The 16,945-nt window shown below is 30.0% G+C and overlaps 1 protein-coding gene across 1 annotated transcript; it reads left to right on the top strand.

Moving 5' to 3' along the window:
- The first annotated feature begins 3,756 nt into the window (after positions 1-3,756).
- On the top strand, positions 3,757-9,072 carry LOC107863802 (protein LIFEGUARD 2). The gene is made up of 4 exons (XM_016709948.2): positions 3,757-4,109; positions 4,375-4,488; positions 8,433-8,590; positions 8,683-9,072. Exons 1-4 carry the CDS (start codon positions 3,860-3,862, stop codon positions 8,887-8,889), a joined length of 729 nt encoding a protein of 242 aa, XP_016565434.2. The 5' UTR covers positions 3,757-3,859; the 3' UTR covers positions 8,890-9,072.
- The last annotated feature ends 7,873 nt before the right edge of the window (positions 9,073-16,945 follow it).

Here is a 16,945-nt window from a genome sequence, read left to right as displayed (position 1 = left end):
GTCTTTCAATTGGTTCCACCCACACATCTATACCCGACTAGGATAGTAAGTAGCACAAGATAGGGAAGGTAATTCATCTCCATGATTTTCCCTTCTATCACAATCCTCTTCAAAGAGTTCATAAAATATATGGGAGAAAAAATCATACCTCATATTGTCCTCATCACCATGGTGTGTAATATGAGAACCCCCATACCTTTCATTTTCATTATCAAATTCATCATAAGATACTTCTACTCTATGTTCATCATAAGAGCCATAAGCGTTATGCATCTCATATTCATCTCCGGTGTAGTAATTCTCATCACCAAGTCAATCATGATCTCTTGGGCCATCATATCCTTCATAAGATTCACCATCATACTCATGAGTTTCATTACTTTTCTCACAATCACTCAAAGAATCCTCATGTGGCTCATCATCACTATACCCATAGTTCATGTTACTACAAGCATAGTCACTAATCTCATCTCCACAATAATCTGAAGTTATGGATGACATTCTCCCTTATATCACCTTTTGTACCTATAAAACTAGCAAAAAAGTTAGTAATAAACGCCTCACGTCACTCTTTATATGAACTCTCAACTCATCTTCTATGGCTTCTTTCTCATATTGATAGTGTTCCTAGCTTGCTCAATCAATTCAGGGTCATCTATGCTTGTGGAGGAATAGATCCTTGTGACTCTTGAAAGAAGGATGACTCAATTAAAAACTAATGGACTTGAATCAATAAATTTAACAACAAAATAAAGAGAGAAAAGCACACAAAAAAAGCACAAGAAAAAAATCGGACTCAAAGAACTTGATAATATTTAGTAGGATAATCTACTAATTAAAATCAAGTTATGAAGAAAAAGAGAGGTAGAATTAATAAAATGAAACTAATTTACCAAGATTTGAACTTAAAAAAAATATTTAGGAAGAAATTTGATTGAAACTCATGGAGAAAATGCTCCAAAAAGGTGGAGAAAAAACTTGGAAAAGGCTGAAAATTATCCCTAAAGGACACTTGAGGGAGTTTCCAAGAAAGTGTACCCTTATACTTCCTTCCTTGTCTTTTTTCCCTTTTGGAAAATTTCCTTTTGTACTACTTCCAAACACTTTCATTTTCTCTTCTTTTAGATCAAAACATCTTTTTGAATGTTCTTCTTCTTGAAGATATGAGGATCTTTCAAGAACACCAAGAACAAATATAAAGATCCAAAATTCACAACTCCCTCGATTTAACTCGAAATTGTACGAAATTCGAAATCCAAACTCCTTTTGCTATGGGGAACAAGCTCCAATAAGTTTGAAGCCTTAATTTCAAGCCAATAATTTTAGATTTTGAAATCCATTTGAACTTTTCTTCAAGTTATGATGAACACTAAGAACATGAAGAACACCAAAAATCAAATCCAATGGATTTCTATTTCGTTTTAGCCCAAATTTTGAATCTAAATTTCAAATGATAAGAAAAACAAGCCCCAATGCAAATCAGCTTTCAATTTAACCCAGATTTGAGAACCCACTTGTTCTTCTTCAAAAAAATAATCTTCAAACTCCAATAATGATAGAATCTTTGAGCCAACTCAAAATCAAACCAAATTCAAGATCATGCTCCAAGTCGGAGGTGACTAAAATCGATATCAAAATACAGAATTAATCCACAAAATTAAATGATAGTTGAGAAATAAGAGATAAGAAGCGAAGAAAAAAAAAGACACAATTGAACAATAATTAATTCAAGGGAGAAAGAGAACTCAATCATATGATAAGAAGCCAAATTGAATTCACAAAATAATAACTCAATGATCAATCAAGCAAAGAAGATAACATAAGCAATTCGGAAATCCACCTTAATCATTCGATCTAAGCTAACAATTGAAATGGAACCCAATTACTACCATAACCTAGAGTAACTAAATATCAAGTCTATTCAAGATAATCCAATCATCTAAAATCTGAGTGATTAAAATGGCTTAGGCAACTATTTATAGTCATTGTCTTTACAAAAATAGTCTATTATAAAAATAGCCCAAAAATGACTATTTTACAAATAATCCACAAGAGACCCTCTTGATTGCCCAAATGGCATCTTGATTGCTTATAATCTTAAGTATTTTTTTTTCCCATGCCTCCCTCCAGACTCCAAGTTATCATCCATATATGGAAGCCCCTCCTAATGTGTTTCAAGGTTATCATGCTTGTGTCACTTTCCCTTACATAGTAGTCAAAATTGCACTTGCTAGTGTTGGGCTTCGTTGATAGGTCCTCCTGTTGCAATAGAAATCGAGATTTGGGGCTTAGAGTCTGGTAACAGAGGCTATATTTCAGAGCTAGGAGTTTGACACCCCAACATCCTTCGTCGGTTCGATCCCACCAATACCATTTCTCAATGGCTCTGTTCTTTGTCATCACCTTCTTCATTGTTCTCTCCCTGTGTGGTCATCCTCTGGCCGTTGCCGGCCAAGGAGCACACTGGCTGACATGAACTAAGCTTAATATTTAAAATGACTATTTACAGCATGTTTAGATTGACTTTTGGCTTTCATAAATTAGATTTCTAACGTTATGATTTTTGACTTATTTTTATTACGTTAGCCCAAAATTAATAACATTTTCTATTTCACTCAAAAACTACAAAAATGTTTAAACATTATTTTAATTTAAAAAAAAAAAATACTTAGTAGGCATTTGGCTATGAAAACCAAAATCAAATTCACTTTCTTTGAAAATTTTAAAGTTGGGATGTTTTTTGCCATAATTTATGCAGTTAATGTTTAGAATTATACTTTTTTTTAAAAAAAATATAAATATGATTTGGACATGAAAAGTAATTTACATGGGATTATCCTATAGAAGTAAAAAATTTATGATTTTTCCAAAAAAAAAAAGTTAAAAAGTAAAAATAAGGTTTTGGTCGGCTTCTAAATTTTAAATATAAACTTAAATTATATTTGGAATTTTCATAATCAAATGTTGTTATTTACATAAAGTAAAATAATTTTTTTGAAAAAGGGTGAATTCTCAAAAGACAAAGTGAATAATACTCATCGTTAAACAGGTCTTTAGCTTAATTTTAAAAGCTACATCTCATTTCGTCCACATATACTTTCCCTATTTAGAAAGGAACTTTGAATTAAAAGGGATAAATAAGTTGTCCAATTAAGTAGGAGTCTTTCAAGTTTTTTTAAATTAGGTGGGAGGAATAATTTTTTTTTGAGTTTTTTTTTAAAGTTTTTTCGTTCGAACATTTTGTCCCAGTTGTAAAACAACTTTGATAGTTGTTCGACAACTTTGTGAAGTTGTTCAACTACCAAAGTTGTTCAATAACTGCGCCAGTTGTTCAACAACTAGACACAGTTATCCTACAACTGTACCTAATTGTTGAACAACTAGGCATACAGAAGTTGTTCAATAACTGTGCGAAGTTGTTCAAACAATTAACGGAATTATCCCACAATTATCTCAATTGTTCAAAAAACTTAACTTTTTTTTAGGGACAAGTTTATGAGACCCACTCATCCCATTTTTTAATTGGAAACTTGCCGGGAGCTTCTGGCTTATTTTTCTCATTTCATTTAGAAGTCTCCCAAGTCTTTTACTTCATAACAAAGAAAAGACGGGTCCAGAGAAGTCTTGAACATTAGGTCAAAGAAACGATTGAGATACTTTTATCTTCTCACGTGTCAACTCACACGCGTGGATAGACGAATCATGAACTTTCCACTTAAGCCCGTTTTATCTTTTTTCTCAATTCAAATGCGGGTCGGACTTTTCCAATTATATAAAGGGGCAATTCTCTCTCTTCCTTTTCCACACGCAAAAAGTAAACCTCCCGAATTCAGAAGTTTGTTGAAGAATATCGGAAAAAATGTGGAACCAGCCTTATCGAAAATATGACGTGGAAGCCGGCACTGCACCTTTGTATCCGGAGATGTTGGAAAGCCCTGAACTCCGGTGGTCTTTTATTCGAAAAGTCTACTCCATAATTACTATACAGTTGCTTCTAACCATTGCTGTTGCCTCCGTCGTCGTCACCGTTCATCCGATTTCTCACTTCTTTGCGACGACAAGTGCGGGATTAGGAGTTTATATTGTTCTCGTAATCACTCCGTTTATCAGTAAGTGTAGTTAATTTACTCTCTGTCTCAATTTATGTTTTCACCTTTCGGATTTCGAGATTCAAACAAGTTTTCGTATATTTTTAATATTTTGAATCTTCAATTATTGTGACTATAGTACTTATACGAAGATTTCATGCCCAAATTTTAGTTTGACTCTCGAGATTCTGACTATGTCAGATGAATTGGGATAGAAGGAGAAATATTCTAATACCAGATCTTTTGGGGAATTGAGTATTAATTGATTGTGCTTTTGTTGTTGCAGCGTTGTGCCCGTTGTATTACTATCACCAGAAACATCCTGTTAACTACTTGCTTCTTGGATTGTTCACGGTTTCTCTTGCCTTTACTGTTGGATTGACTTGCGCATTCACCAGCGGTAAGCGTCCTCAATTTGGTTGTTTTCTTATTTTTTCTATTTACGTGACACCTTTTGGATTTCAGGATTTAATTAAGTTTATCCTTTCGACCTAATTTTTTCTTATCGCTCTTTAATATTTTGAAGTAGCAATTGTCGTGACCCGTAGTAAATTTGTACAGTTTTTAAATGTCTAAATTTTGTTTCAAAAAATTTGAAGATTTTATGTTCAAATTCACGGTCAAAATGGAACTGTTTTGGAGTCTTTGTTTTCTGTTTTAGGATTTGTGGACATTGCTTGCGTTCTATGTCGTGCTAATATCTTTCGAATAGTCTTTTTTCTTGGAGTTAGTGTCCGTTTGGATAAGATTAAAAAAATAATTTTTTAGCTTAAGTGATTAAAAACTTAAAATAAGTGTTTATAAATTAAGCAGATAAGTGTTTGGATAAAAGTGCTGAAATTGGAAAAAGTTGTTGATGCATTTGGTAAATAAGTGATAATCACTTTATGTACTTTGTTAACACCATAAATAAGATGAATTATTTATAATTTTTAATTTTAAAATAAAATTTTTGAACAAATCTTCGATTAATGATGGATTCGATGAAAATAAAGAAGAAAGATGAAGAGGAAATTAGAGGGGAGAGATAAAGCGAAGCGGCAAAGAGAAATAGAAAAAAATTATTTATAACTTTTAATTTTAAAATAAAATTTTTTAACAAACCTTCGATTAATGATGGATTCGATGAAAATAAAGAAGAAAGATGAAGAGGAAATTAGAAGGGAGAGATAAAGTGAAGCGGCAAAGAGAAATAGAAAAAAATTATATATTCAAGGGCTATAAGTTTAGGATATTATTGGAATTGGAGGAAAATACAAGGGATAAAAAGGTATATGTTTTGGTTAAATCTAATAGAATTTTAATCTAAAAAACTGGAGTTATCTAGCTTCTCACTTTTTGATTCTTTTAATCAGTTTTTATCTTTTTTAAGCACTTTTTAGTTTATCAAACACCTTAAAAAGTTAAAAAAGAGATTAAAAGCGGGTTTGATCAGATTTTAAGGATCTTAATAACTTAAACGATCATCCAACTTTGGAAAGTTACTAACTTTAAACTTTTACTCAGAAAGTCACCCAATTCATTTTATTATTTTTTAAACTAATTTTTACTCATGTGAATTTTTTTTAATAATAAAATTCTAAAAGATATAAAATATTCATTTAATGACCTTTTTACCCTTTTTTTCATTCATCTTTCTTTCATTTGATACCTACATTTAAAAGAATTTAAGATCATAAAGTTAAAAAAATTCTTTTACTTTTTAAACTACGTGCAAATAAAATTAAGGCAAACAAATTGAAATAGAAAAAAAAATTAACTTTGAAGTACCCATTTTATATTCCAAAAGAGAATTTATTGTCACATAAATTAAATATTTGCACCACAATTTATTTAGCAAACATAAATATCTATACTTAATTTTAAAACCACAAGTTTTAGTAGTATTATTTTATTTCTTACATTTCGCATCCAGTTAAATAGTAATTAGAAGCTCCTTCTATTTGTCAAAAGGTACTAGTACAAAGGTAATCATTTAAATATTACTCCCTTCATTACTTTTTATAGGTTTTCTTTCTTTTTTAAAGGTAAATGATATAAATTTTGATCAATATTTTAAGATGTATTTCTTAATCTAATCGAAAAAATAAAAATTGCAAATTATTTTTTTTTTATATAGTTTTTGAATATCTAAATTTTAATTTTAAAGAACTAAATTAATCTAATCTAATAGCTTTGAAACTTAGTTAAATTGACTTATGAAATACATATGGAGAATATAAAAAAAGAAGGGAGTAACGAACAAGTCTGGACTTTACGAAAAGGATATGATCCCTTTAATAATGTTTTTTTATATATTAAAAAACCCCAGCAAACAGCTGAGTTTCAAATGAAAAAAAGAGAAATGAAAGAAAGGGTAAAAGGTTGTTAAATGGATATTTTATATTTTTCAGAATTTTGATATTAAAATTTTTTTGACATAAGTAAAAATTAATTTAAAAAATAATAAAATGAGTTGGGTGATTTTTTGAGTAAAACATTTAAAGTTGAGTGACTTTCTGAGTAAAGTTCAAAATTAAGTGACTTTCTGGGATAGAAATTTAAAGTTGATATTAACTCTCTTCTCTGGTGGTCATGTGTTAATACAAATACCCGGAATTTAAGGGTTACGGCTGCTCTCTCACCTACCTATTTGTCATTGTTAATTAGGGGTGTCAAAATTAATTTGTAAAACCAAAACGGATTGTTATATAGTAACATCTAATGAAATTTACTGGATATTGTTATATATGTTACTATAGGAATATATTTTTACACATACATATAAAGCATAGGAATTGTCTGGTTCCTCGGTGAAGGACTGGATCTAGAATTTGGAGACTGCTTTAAATGTTGCTTTGAATGTGGATGTCAAAACCGAAAATCACCAACTTCTATGGGCATCAAATTTTGGCTCGTATATAAGGAGTTTCTGATGGAAAATCTGTCAGCGAGTCAAATTTTTACGGATTCTGTCAGAAATTAGCAATTTTTGGGTAGTATTGTCTATGCTAAACATCCAAAACTTCCAACTAGAATAAACATTTGGTTGATTTGATCAAGTCTAGTCTTTGATTTGATTATTCTGTCTTTTCAGCTTATACAAATCGATCAAATGAAAAAATATGCTAATAAATATATAATAATTATTATAACGTGGCGCATAGCAAAAGTTCGACCCAACTTATGAATCAGAGTGAAAGAACAAACAAATGTTTCCAGTTTCATTATTAAGAACAATGGCATCAAGCCAATTTTATTTTTTAAAATCCTAAAACAAATATGAGACAAAAATCTAGAATTAATTAAAAAAAGAGAATTCAAACAAACATTAATGAAGAGTAGCTAGTCAAGAGGATAAGAAATATGAACCAAATGAATAGAATTTGTTTCAACAATCAAAACCATGATGTAGCCGGTCTGAATCAAACTCCCATCAGTTGGGGGGGACATAAAACCTCTGCCACTGGTACCCTTGAGCTATTTATTTTTGTGGGTGGCACTTCAACATATTTATAATATTTCTTAGATATATATACACAACGTTCCAACTGTAGCTGCGGGCCTTGGTGTATTAGCCGTGGCGGAAGGGTGGGTGGGTGTAAAATATTCACAATTTTGGTTCTGCAGCAGATATGACAATATTTTCTGTCAAATTACAGTTTGAGCTTTTTGGTTTACCATCTTGTCTTTTTACTAGTTAAAATTATGTAAATGAGACTGATAAAACTAGATATAGTTGTGATTCATAACACAAACTGCCTAATATTAGTTCTTAGTTCTCTAGAAGCTGGGTTTCATGATGAATATCATATCACGACATGAACTGATCGGTTGAAGTAATGTGTATGATGTGATTGTCAACATGTTGCTTCTGCAGAAAATGACTAAAATACTACTTATACTATCTTGTCCGCATTTTTTATCCTCAAAGATGGGTATTCCTTTTTAGTGAATCTTGGTGACCTCCTTCAGTGAAGTTATTTTACATTTACAAATGGAATGTTTTGATGAACCAAGTTGGTATAATAGAAAATTGAGACAACCGAGATTGTACCCATGAAAGATTGTTATAGGTTAACTTGCAGATAATCAACCAGACTATGACTTTGGTGGTAATAAATGGTAAATGAGCGGTATCAGCTCTTCACTCAGAAGGATAACTCATATCATTAAAATGAGTTCACTTATAGGACTTGATTTGCAAACACACTGTTCAATCTTAATGGATTTACAAACTGAATGACATAGGTCCCTTCGGATTTGAGGGGACGATTTTATCACCTGCTAGTGCCAACGTATGCTGTCGCCCTGGAAAATATTCCTGCAAACACGACCTTGAAAATCATACTGGTGTTTTTGTAGGCAAAGTAATTCTGGAGGCAGTCATACTGACAACAGCGGTGGTGATTAGTCTGACAGCATACACCTTCTGGGCAGCAAAAAGAGGCCAAGATTTCAACTTCCTGGGACCTTTCTTGTTCGGTGCTCTTGTTGTTCTTCTATTGTTCTCCTTAATCCAGGTTTGTAAGATTTGTTTTTTCTTTCTCTGCACTTCGAGTTTATCTTTGTTACTCTTAGCTAACAGTCTCATTTCTTTCCTTCTCTATGGCAGATCTTCTTCCCTCTGGGTAAGATTTCAGTGATGATCTATGGCGGTCTGGCATCGATCATATTCTGTGGATACATCGTCTACGATACAGACAATCTAATCAAGCGCTACACTTATGATGAGTACATCTGGGCTGCTATATCCTTGTATCTCGACGTTATCAATTTGTTCCTTTCTCTATTGACCATCTTCAGGGCTGCTGACAATTAAAGAGAGGAAGGAGGATACTAATTTCTGTCTCATGTGCATGGCTTATCATATTTTATATGATACAGAAATTTAGTTTCTTTTGTTATGGATGGTTTGCTTATTGATAACTGTATAGCACGGTTCCTTAGCTAGGAGAACTGCATCTATTTTACAAAATATGATATCCATTGACTGGGTTTGTCCTTTTCTGAGTCTCTTTCCTCTTTTCTATTTGATAGGTTTGAGTTTATATACTGTTCTATTGTTTGAATGGTTGGAAAAGTTTATACACGTCCGTTGGTTAGGAATCAGGATTAACTACTCCGGTGTGGTTCGTTTTCCACCGATACCCAGAGAACCTCGATCGTCAAAGTTAATCAAGGATAAGGTAATTATTTGGGAGACTTTTAGAGACAGTCACGCTTTAGCAAAAAACTTGGGTATTTATAGCCACAATTTGCAATATTATATAATTCCGAATTGTTGTATTAAGTTCATATCGCTGCATTTAATTTTTGGAAAAAGGACAAAAATATCACTTCGTTCAAAATTACTTTCATCAAAATAATTCCTGATTTTAATTCCCTTAATATGATCGTCAAATTAATTTCATGGCAAAATTAATATTTTTTTCTTTCTGATTTAAATTGACAATTTTTCTTTGCCAGTTCAACCTCATGATTACCTTTCGATTCAACCTCAACTCTTTTTTCAATACAATACATTATCATAAATATGTTCACTAAATTGCATATAAATCTATAAAACATTCTCGGTCAATCAGTTTCATAAAGTTTTTCATTCTTAATTATCTGAAATTGATTCGAAATAATGATTTCAAATTCGATTTGATTCTAATTATGCTACAATATGGAGGACAGTGGTTAAGTGATGTGCAATATGAAAAATTTATGATTAGTGGAGTGCTTTTGAATTCAGATTGCAACTATGAATATTTTATTGATGAACTGCATACATAATTGAATTCGGATTACAACTATGAATATTTTATTGATGAACTGTATAAACAATTGAATGTAGAGCCAACTTCAGATTTAAGATGATAAAATACATTGTAAGGAGTGGAACTAGCTCTATATATAATGATATGAGGATTTAACTTTATATGGAAATGATGAAAAAATTTGGGCATCAATAAATATTCATTATATATACACTACGTGCAAGACACATTTAAAAATAGAGAATCCTCAACTAGTAATTTAATCGAAATATCTTCGACGACTATGCAGATTCATTTGATGTCTATTTTTATCATACGATTGAAGATTTTTCTGAGAAAGAAATGTAGAAGAGCCAAAATCTATAATAAAGGATCTACTTCATAGAAATATTGCAAAACAATAACTATTGTGGGATAAAAATACAATATCAAGTATCATAAAATATTATACAATCCGTGAAATATTTCAGTTTAAGGTGAATAGATCATCATCATCAAGATATAAATCTTCATATAAACTGTAAAACTACTATATATGACTTGCATCAATCATCTATAGATCGTGCATATGATTAGGATATATCTATAGATGTGTACATCTATTGCATATAAATTGTATAAATATTGTATAGGTCATGTATCAATCATACCTAAGTCTTGTCTATGACTGAAATATATGTACGAACTTGTACCTAAATTGCATATAATTTTATTAATTAATAGAACTTGTATCAACAATGTATAAATCCTATACATGATAGGAATATATGTATGAACTTGTGTCAATACAACATATAAATCATATAATTACTGTGTAGGAACTAAATCAATGATAAATATAAATAGTGTAACTACTGTATTATAGGACCTAAATCAATAATAAATATAAATTGAGTAACTATTGTATAGGACCTGAATCAATAATGCATATAAACTGTATAATTGTTGTATAGGACCTGAATCAATAATGGATATAAACTAATAATAAATATAAACTGAGTAACTAATGTATAGGACCTGAATCAATAATGCATATAAACTATATAACTATTGTATAGGACCTGAATCAATAATTGATATAAACTAAGTAATTACTGTATAAAACTTGAATGAATGCTGTATAATTACTTTATAAGACTTGCATTAGGACCTGTGTCAATAAATATAGGACTTTTATATGGTTGAAATATCTTCACAACCTATCTAATTAATGTATAATACCTGTATAAATTTTCCTTCATTAGAAATTATATTCATATCAATTTCTACATAGAAATTAAATTCATATTGTATAAAGGTAGCATTATTGTAAATAAATATATCTATACAGGTCTATCTTAAGTATATCAAATCAAAGATACAAATAAAATTTTAGATCTTCAAGTCAATAAAATTTAAAAAATTTCATTGTGATAAAATTTATTGATGATCACATATATCTAATTATGGACATAATGTTTTCACAACGACATGTTACTTCACTAACTATTGCTAGTGAAACACAACTATCTAAAGTCAACGTACACTTTAGAAATTAGGATGGACTATAAAAAAAAAATATAGAGCCAAAAAAAGGCACTTGAACTAATGAAAGATTTTCTGAGTGAATTTTATGCTAATTGTCAGCTTATCTGTATATGGCAATTATAATAAATTCAGAATCGTTCACAATGCTACATAGAACAGAGAACAATCATTTTAATATGCTTGCATTGAAGCATCAATTAGGGGCTAAAAATATTTTATGCCTACCATTATTGTTGATGAAACTTTTCTGAAATCAGCATGTAGGAAAACAATGTTGTGTGGTAGTGTGCTGGATGTAGCAGCTGAGTTCTATAAATCTTTTATATAAAATTATGTATATGTTGGCATGAAGTGATACAACTTTTAAATATCTAAATTACAATCTTGTAAGGATCAGTTAGACATGAAGTGATATAATTTTTAACTGTGAATTTAAATCTTGAAAGAATTCACTAGACATATAGTAATTCAGCTTTTCACTACATGAACGTCACCTAGTAAGATTGTAATCTGTTATTAAACTTGTCAAAAATATTGATATTTTTTCACTTGCTTAATCATAATTAGATGGTGGTTTTTCATGTGTGCAAGGGCCCAATGTATACTTTGAAAAATCAACACAAATTACTTGGTCAAGAACGTTTCATGATAGAAGATTGCTTATATATACATATATTATTTATATATTATATACACACATTATTTATACATTACATTCATGATTGCATCGTCTTGGCAAGTTATACATATATTTATATATTTACAGAAGTTGACATTGTAAAAGACGAATCAGTAGCGCAACCCGTTAATATGGTGGTAGTAGCTAACTTGACTTTCTTAATTATCATTGTAATTGTAAGATTTATGATTGACAAAATATCTGTTGAAGAAGAAGTAATATATTATATAGTGGATGTAGAATAGTAGCAATAGAGTGTTGTTAGTTGTTCGTGTACCTGTTTTAAACCATCGAGCGTCATGTATATTATTTGTTCTCTTTGATCCAACTTTTCAAAAAGACAGCGCTGAGGCAAAAAGATAACAGTCAAGCATTCTGAAAAAATTAATAAGAGGTATAAATAAAATAGTAGATAAAAGAAATATTAAGACGCAACAAGTTAGCAGTAAAGCCAATCAGTGAAAGTTTGAATTTAGTCCCTACTATAAATGATACTCTTGTAACAATCATCCGGTAACATAACCATTCTATTTTGAAAACTTCTATTTTGAGTCGAGGATCTATCGAAAATAATTACTCTATCTTGTTCGACATAATGCCAATTTCCTGAAAAGAAAATACATTGTTAGGCATAGCAATACTTGACATTCTGAAGTGCAATGTCTCTAAGAAGTAGGACTGGAACACTCAAATTTATGACTTGATAAGTGTCAACATATGCTGAATTCAGTTTTTTCAGAGTTAAGTGTCTTGAAATCTCTTAATATATGCAAATTCTACGTTCACAATAAAAGGATTGCTTGATGCACAAATAAAATATTTGAAAATATACTAATCCTACTAAGAATTATCTCCTACTTGATTAGAAATTGCATATGCTGGAGAAACAAATGCACTCGCATAGGAAAAGAAACTATCCCTTGGGACATCAGTATTCATAAGTATTTTATAAATTATAAATTTTTCCTCCTAATTCAAGTATTCATATTTGAGATAACAATCATATGTTTGATTCTTGATCTATATATAAATTTTCTATTATTTTCTATAATACAAATTAGATAAATAATTGAGTGGAAGTTTTAAAATGATTCACCCTATCACTCTCCTCCCTGATTTTCGATATTCTTTACATAATCAAAAAAGAAGAAACTTTCTTCTGATTAGGATCAACCTTAAATAACCCAAAACAAATTTAGCGAAATGGATTTTTAAGTTACTGAAAATATAAAAGAACTTTTGATCTTCTAATATGAGATGCTTCATAACCTTCAAAATAGTATCAATGCGAAAAAGAAGTGGATAGGGTCATTAGATTAACAAATCCTATTCTGAATTTCAATTATAGAATATGAAAAAAATTGTCAGTTAGCAGAATCTACCAAAAAGAAATGAATAAGGAAAATGAAAGCAAACAACATGAACAAGAATTGAATTGAATATAATAAGAAATTAGGATTGCCGTCACATTGTCACACATGATCATATATGTAGTCTATAAACAAAAACATCAACCACATAAAACTGAACGTCTTAGACAAGAATAAATAAAAAATCGTCAACCCCAATTAAGTAGATATTTAGACTTCAAACTATTAAGCAATTTAGAACATCTTAGTCCTTTATTTGTCATTGATGGTAGAATATTTATATTATATTCATCTCCTTAACTACAAAAATGCAAATTTGATTCTAAGAATGATCATTTAACACAAAATACAAACAGCCTCTTGAATCATCGATCAAAATTTACATCTCAAGGAACAAATGAACTGAAGTCTATATAAACCAAGCGAGAGCAAATCAAAAGTAAAAAATTATATGGTTCTTGTTACATAAATTATCTTTATCAAAATAAAAATTTAACAAAACACAATAGCCTAGTATTTTAAGGATAAAATTAGATTGTTCAAATAAAGAAGAAGACAAATACCTTATGCAGGCTACTGATTGAAGTTGCTAACTTCATTCGTATGTTTCAAAAGATCAATGTATAACTTTTTTTGGGTCACCTGTCGTGCAATGATGATATAATTAACTTGAGATTTATACTACCTTTTGTATTGCTATCCTCAGCTATTGTATATCAACTCATGAATATAACCTACAAAAACGTAAAAAGAGACATAAGATCATAGAAAAAATTAGACACCAATATTTTTCTAAGCTAAGATCTACTATTGGGTACCATAATCTTGCACATAATCAAGGTAGCTTAATATACATTGATAGCTAACTAAAAAATTAGTGGATTGAAGCTATCTTTGTTCCTAAAATCAACTAAGTTTTTTCAAAAAAATTATAAATACCAATTCAAGGGGAGCCGTGGAGTAACTGGTAAAGTTATTGCCATGTAATCAGGAGATCACCGGTCAAGTCTTGAAAATAGCCTCTGACAAAAATGTAAGATAAGATTGAGTAATACACTCTTGTGGTCGGGCCCTTCCCAACCACATGCATAGTAAAAGCTTTAGTACACCAAATTATCCTGTTTAATTATAAATACAAATTCAAGAAAGAAATTTTCAAAAAGCCCAACACATAATATAATAACAACTAATCTGAGTTGATTAATATGAGAAAACTAAGTTTTCTTACCTTTGTTTTGAATTTTTTTTTCAAAATTTCTCGATATTGGTTTAAGTACTTTCTCTCTAGCTTGTTGTATTACTGTCGAACTGAAGGATAAATGGCGTAATAAGTGAAAAAGAGAAGATAAAGACATGTATACTTCTGTTTTCTAAAGGAGGACAAGTATACACATTATTGAAGAGGTGATTGTGTATAGAATAAGTAAAATGTCAAAATTGACCTCAAATTTGAATTTAAATGTCAAAAAGCATACATGTAAATCCCCACTTGAACGCATGTTTCTACAATTGTAAAATATATTTACCACTAGCATATGCTGTTGTTGATTCTTAAAATAACGCTTTATGAAAATGTTATTTTTGTATGTTTAAAATTGCTTTTGGTGAAAGAAAAATATGTCCATAATATCTAATCGGTATAATAGCATATTAAAAGGTGCTTCAATTGGATAACAAAATGTGGTTCACTGTATGTACATCTATCATCTATGGAACAACATCAAGGAGAGGTTTAAGAAGAATAAAAAATAATTAAAGGAAATCTTATGTGCAACGGCCAGAACATACATAAAGATAATTTTGATCGATTTATGAAAGACATAAATAAAATTGATAATAGGGCGAAAGACTACCTGTTTAATATTGGCTATGAAAAATAATCCACAGCTCATTCCGATATTAACATGTTCATGGTAATGACTACAAATGTAGCGGAATACATAAATTCATCAAATAGGAAGACAAGAGACCTACCAATTAAAAAATTACTACAATTCATAATGAATTTGATCATGAGATAAAATAACGAACATAGATAGAATTCAAAAGCAAAATTTGCAAAACTGAAAAACAAACCCAACATAATAATGAGGCTATATCTTATTTTATCAGATAAAATGAAGATACAACTTGTAATTTTTATTTCATAGAAGCTTAAATATTCTGCTTTATCACACTATTTGCTAATATTTTTTGTACATTGAAGGTGATGACTACTACTCACTATACTCATGTAGCGATTGATGACGCTTAAAAGCGAAACATTATGTGCATGCACAAAAAAAGATGTAACTGTCTACAATTTTAAGTAGATGGCATATCTTGTCCATGTGACATTATGGTGTTGACTTACACATATATAAACGTACAAAGCTATTGTGTTTCATAATACACAAAAAAAAAATTGTGAAAGCATATGAATTGTCAAATATACTGTTTCCTGATGAAACAGCTTGGCACATTCCACCAAAGGTATCAGCTATTATAGTACTCTAATCAGTCTAAAAATTAAGATCAGATAGATCCAAAAATAACAATCAAGACAAGTACATTATGAATTAATTTTTTAAGCAATGAGCTTCATGTGGGCGGTGCGAAAAAATAAAATACAATCAAATAATATGGGAAAATACTCCAACAAAAATTTGATAGAATGCTGCCACAAGAATAATTTTATGTTTCTCATTTTTATTTCAAATGAAACTATTCATTTAATAACAATGTAATAAACTCTGCCACAAGAATATTATTTTGATTCAAATATAATGCTTCAGCTTTATAGAATAATATTCATCGCTTTTCTCAGGTGTATTTATTTCAAAAATTTAATGACGGTAGAATGTAGTATTATTATATAAAATTAGTAACTAATTAGGATTTCATTCGTACTCTTAAAATGGCATCTGTGCATTATGATTTTTTCAAAAGAAAATAAAAAATGATGCATTTGTTTCTAAATTTAGTGCCTTTTTGAATAAGATTCAAACACATTCTCCAGCGATGTGTAGTGATCAACTCCTTTGAACTGAGAGCATAATTTTTTTGTGCATTATCTTAGTTTTGTCTAATTTTTTTTTGTGTGATCCATCTTTGTTTTGTCTAATTTTTCTTATGCACTATTTTTAATTAAAATTACTATATCTCATCTATGTCAATGGTGTATAAGATTTGTATATGATTTGGATGTGTGTGTGTATATATATATATATATATATATATATCAACATATATACTGCACTGATATAGAACCAGTGTCATTTAATATAGGACATGTATATGCTTTGGATATATATGTATGAACGTATATCAACATATATACAATATGAAAATAAACTTTCACAAAGAAGGTGATTATAAACTAACAACTGCACTGATATTGTCTTATCTTAACAAAGAAAAATTATTTGTATAGGTGTATCAAGTGTCAAAACATATAAGATTGAGAATATGATTTCACCACAAAAATCTTCACAGGTGTATCAAAACAAAAACAACATAAACATTTCAACGGTATGTGCCACTTTACATATATTTCAC

The sequence above is a fragment of the Capsicum annuum genome, chromosome 3 (genome assembly GCF_002878395.1).
Source record: "Capsicum annuum cultivar UCD-10X-F1 chromosome 3, UCD10Xv1.1, whole genome shotgun sequence".
NCBI classification, from domain to species: Eukaryota; Viridiplantae; Streptophyta; class Magnoliopsida; order Solanales; family Solanaceae; genus Capsicum; species Capsicum annuum.
This window is presented reverse-complemented; position numbering and strand designations above follow the sequence as displayed.

What these genes read in the sequence shown, in the direction of transcription:
- LOC107863802 (XM_016709948.2), top strand. Translation starts at nt 3,860, where the DNA reads ATGTGGAACCAGCCTTATCGAAAATATGACGTGGAAGCCGGCACTGCA. An exon ending in CGTAATCACTCCGTTTATCA is followed by an intron (nt 4,110 to 4,374) that starts GTAAGTGTAGTT and finishes TTGTTGTTGCAG; the next exon opens with CGTTGTGCCCGTTGTATTAC. An exon ending in TATTGTTCTCCTTAATCCAG is followed by an intron (nt 8,591 to 8,682) that starts GTTTGTAAGATT and finishes TCTCTATGGCAG; the next exon opens with ATCTTCTTCCCTCTGGGTAA.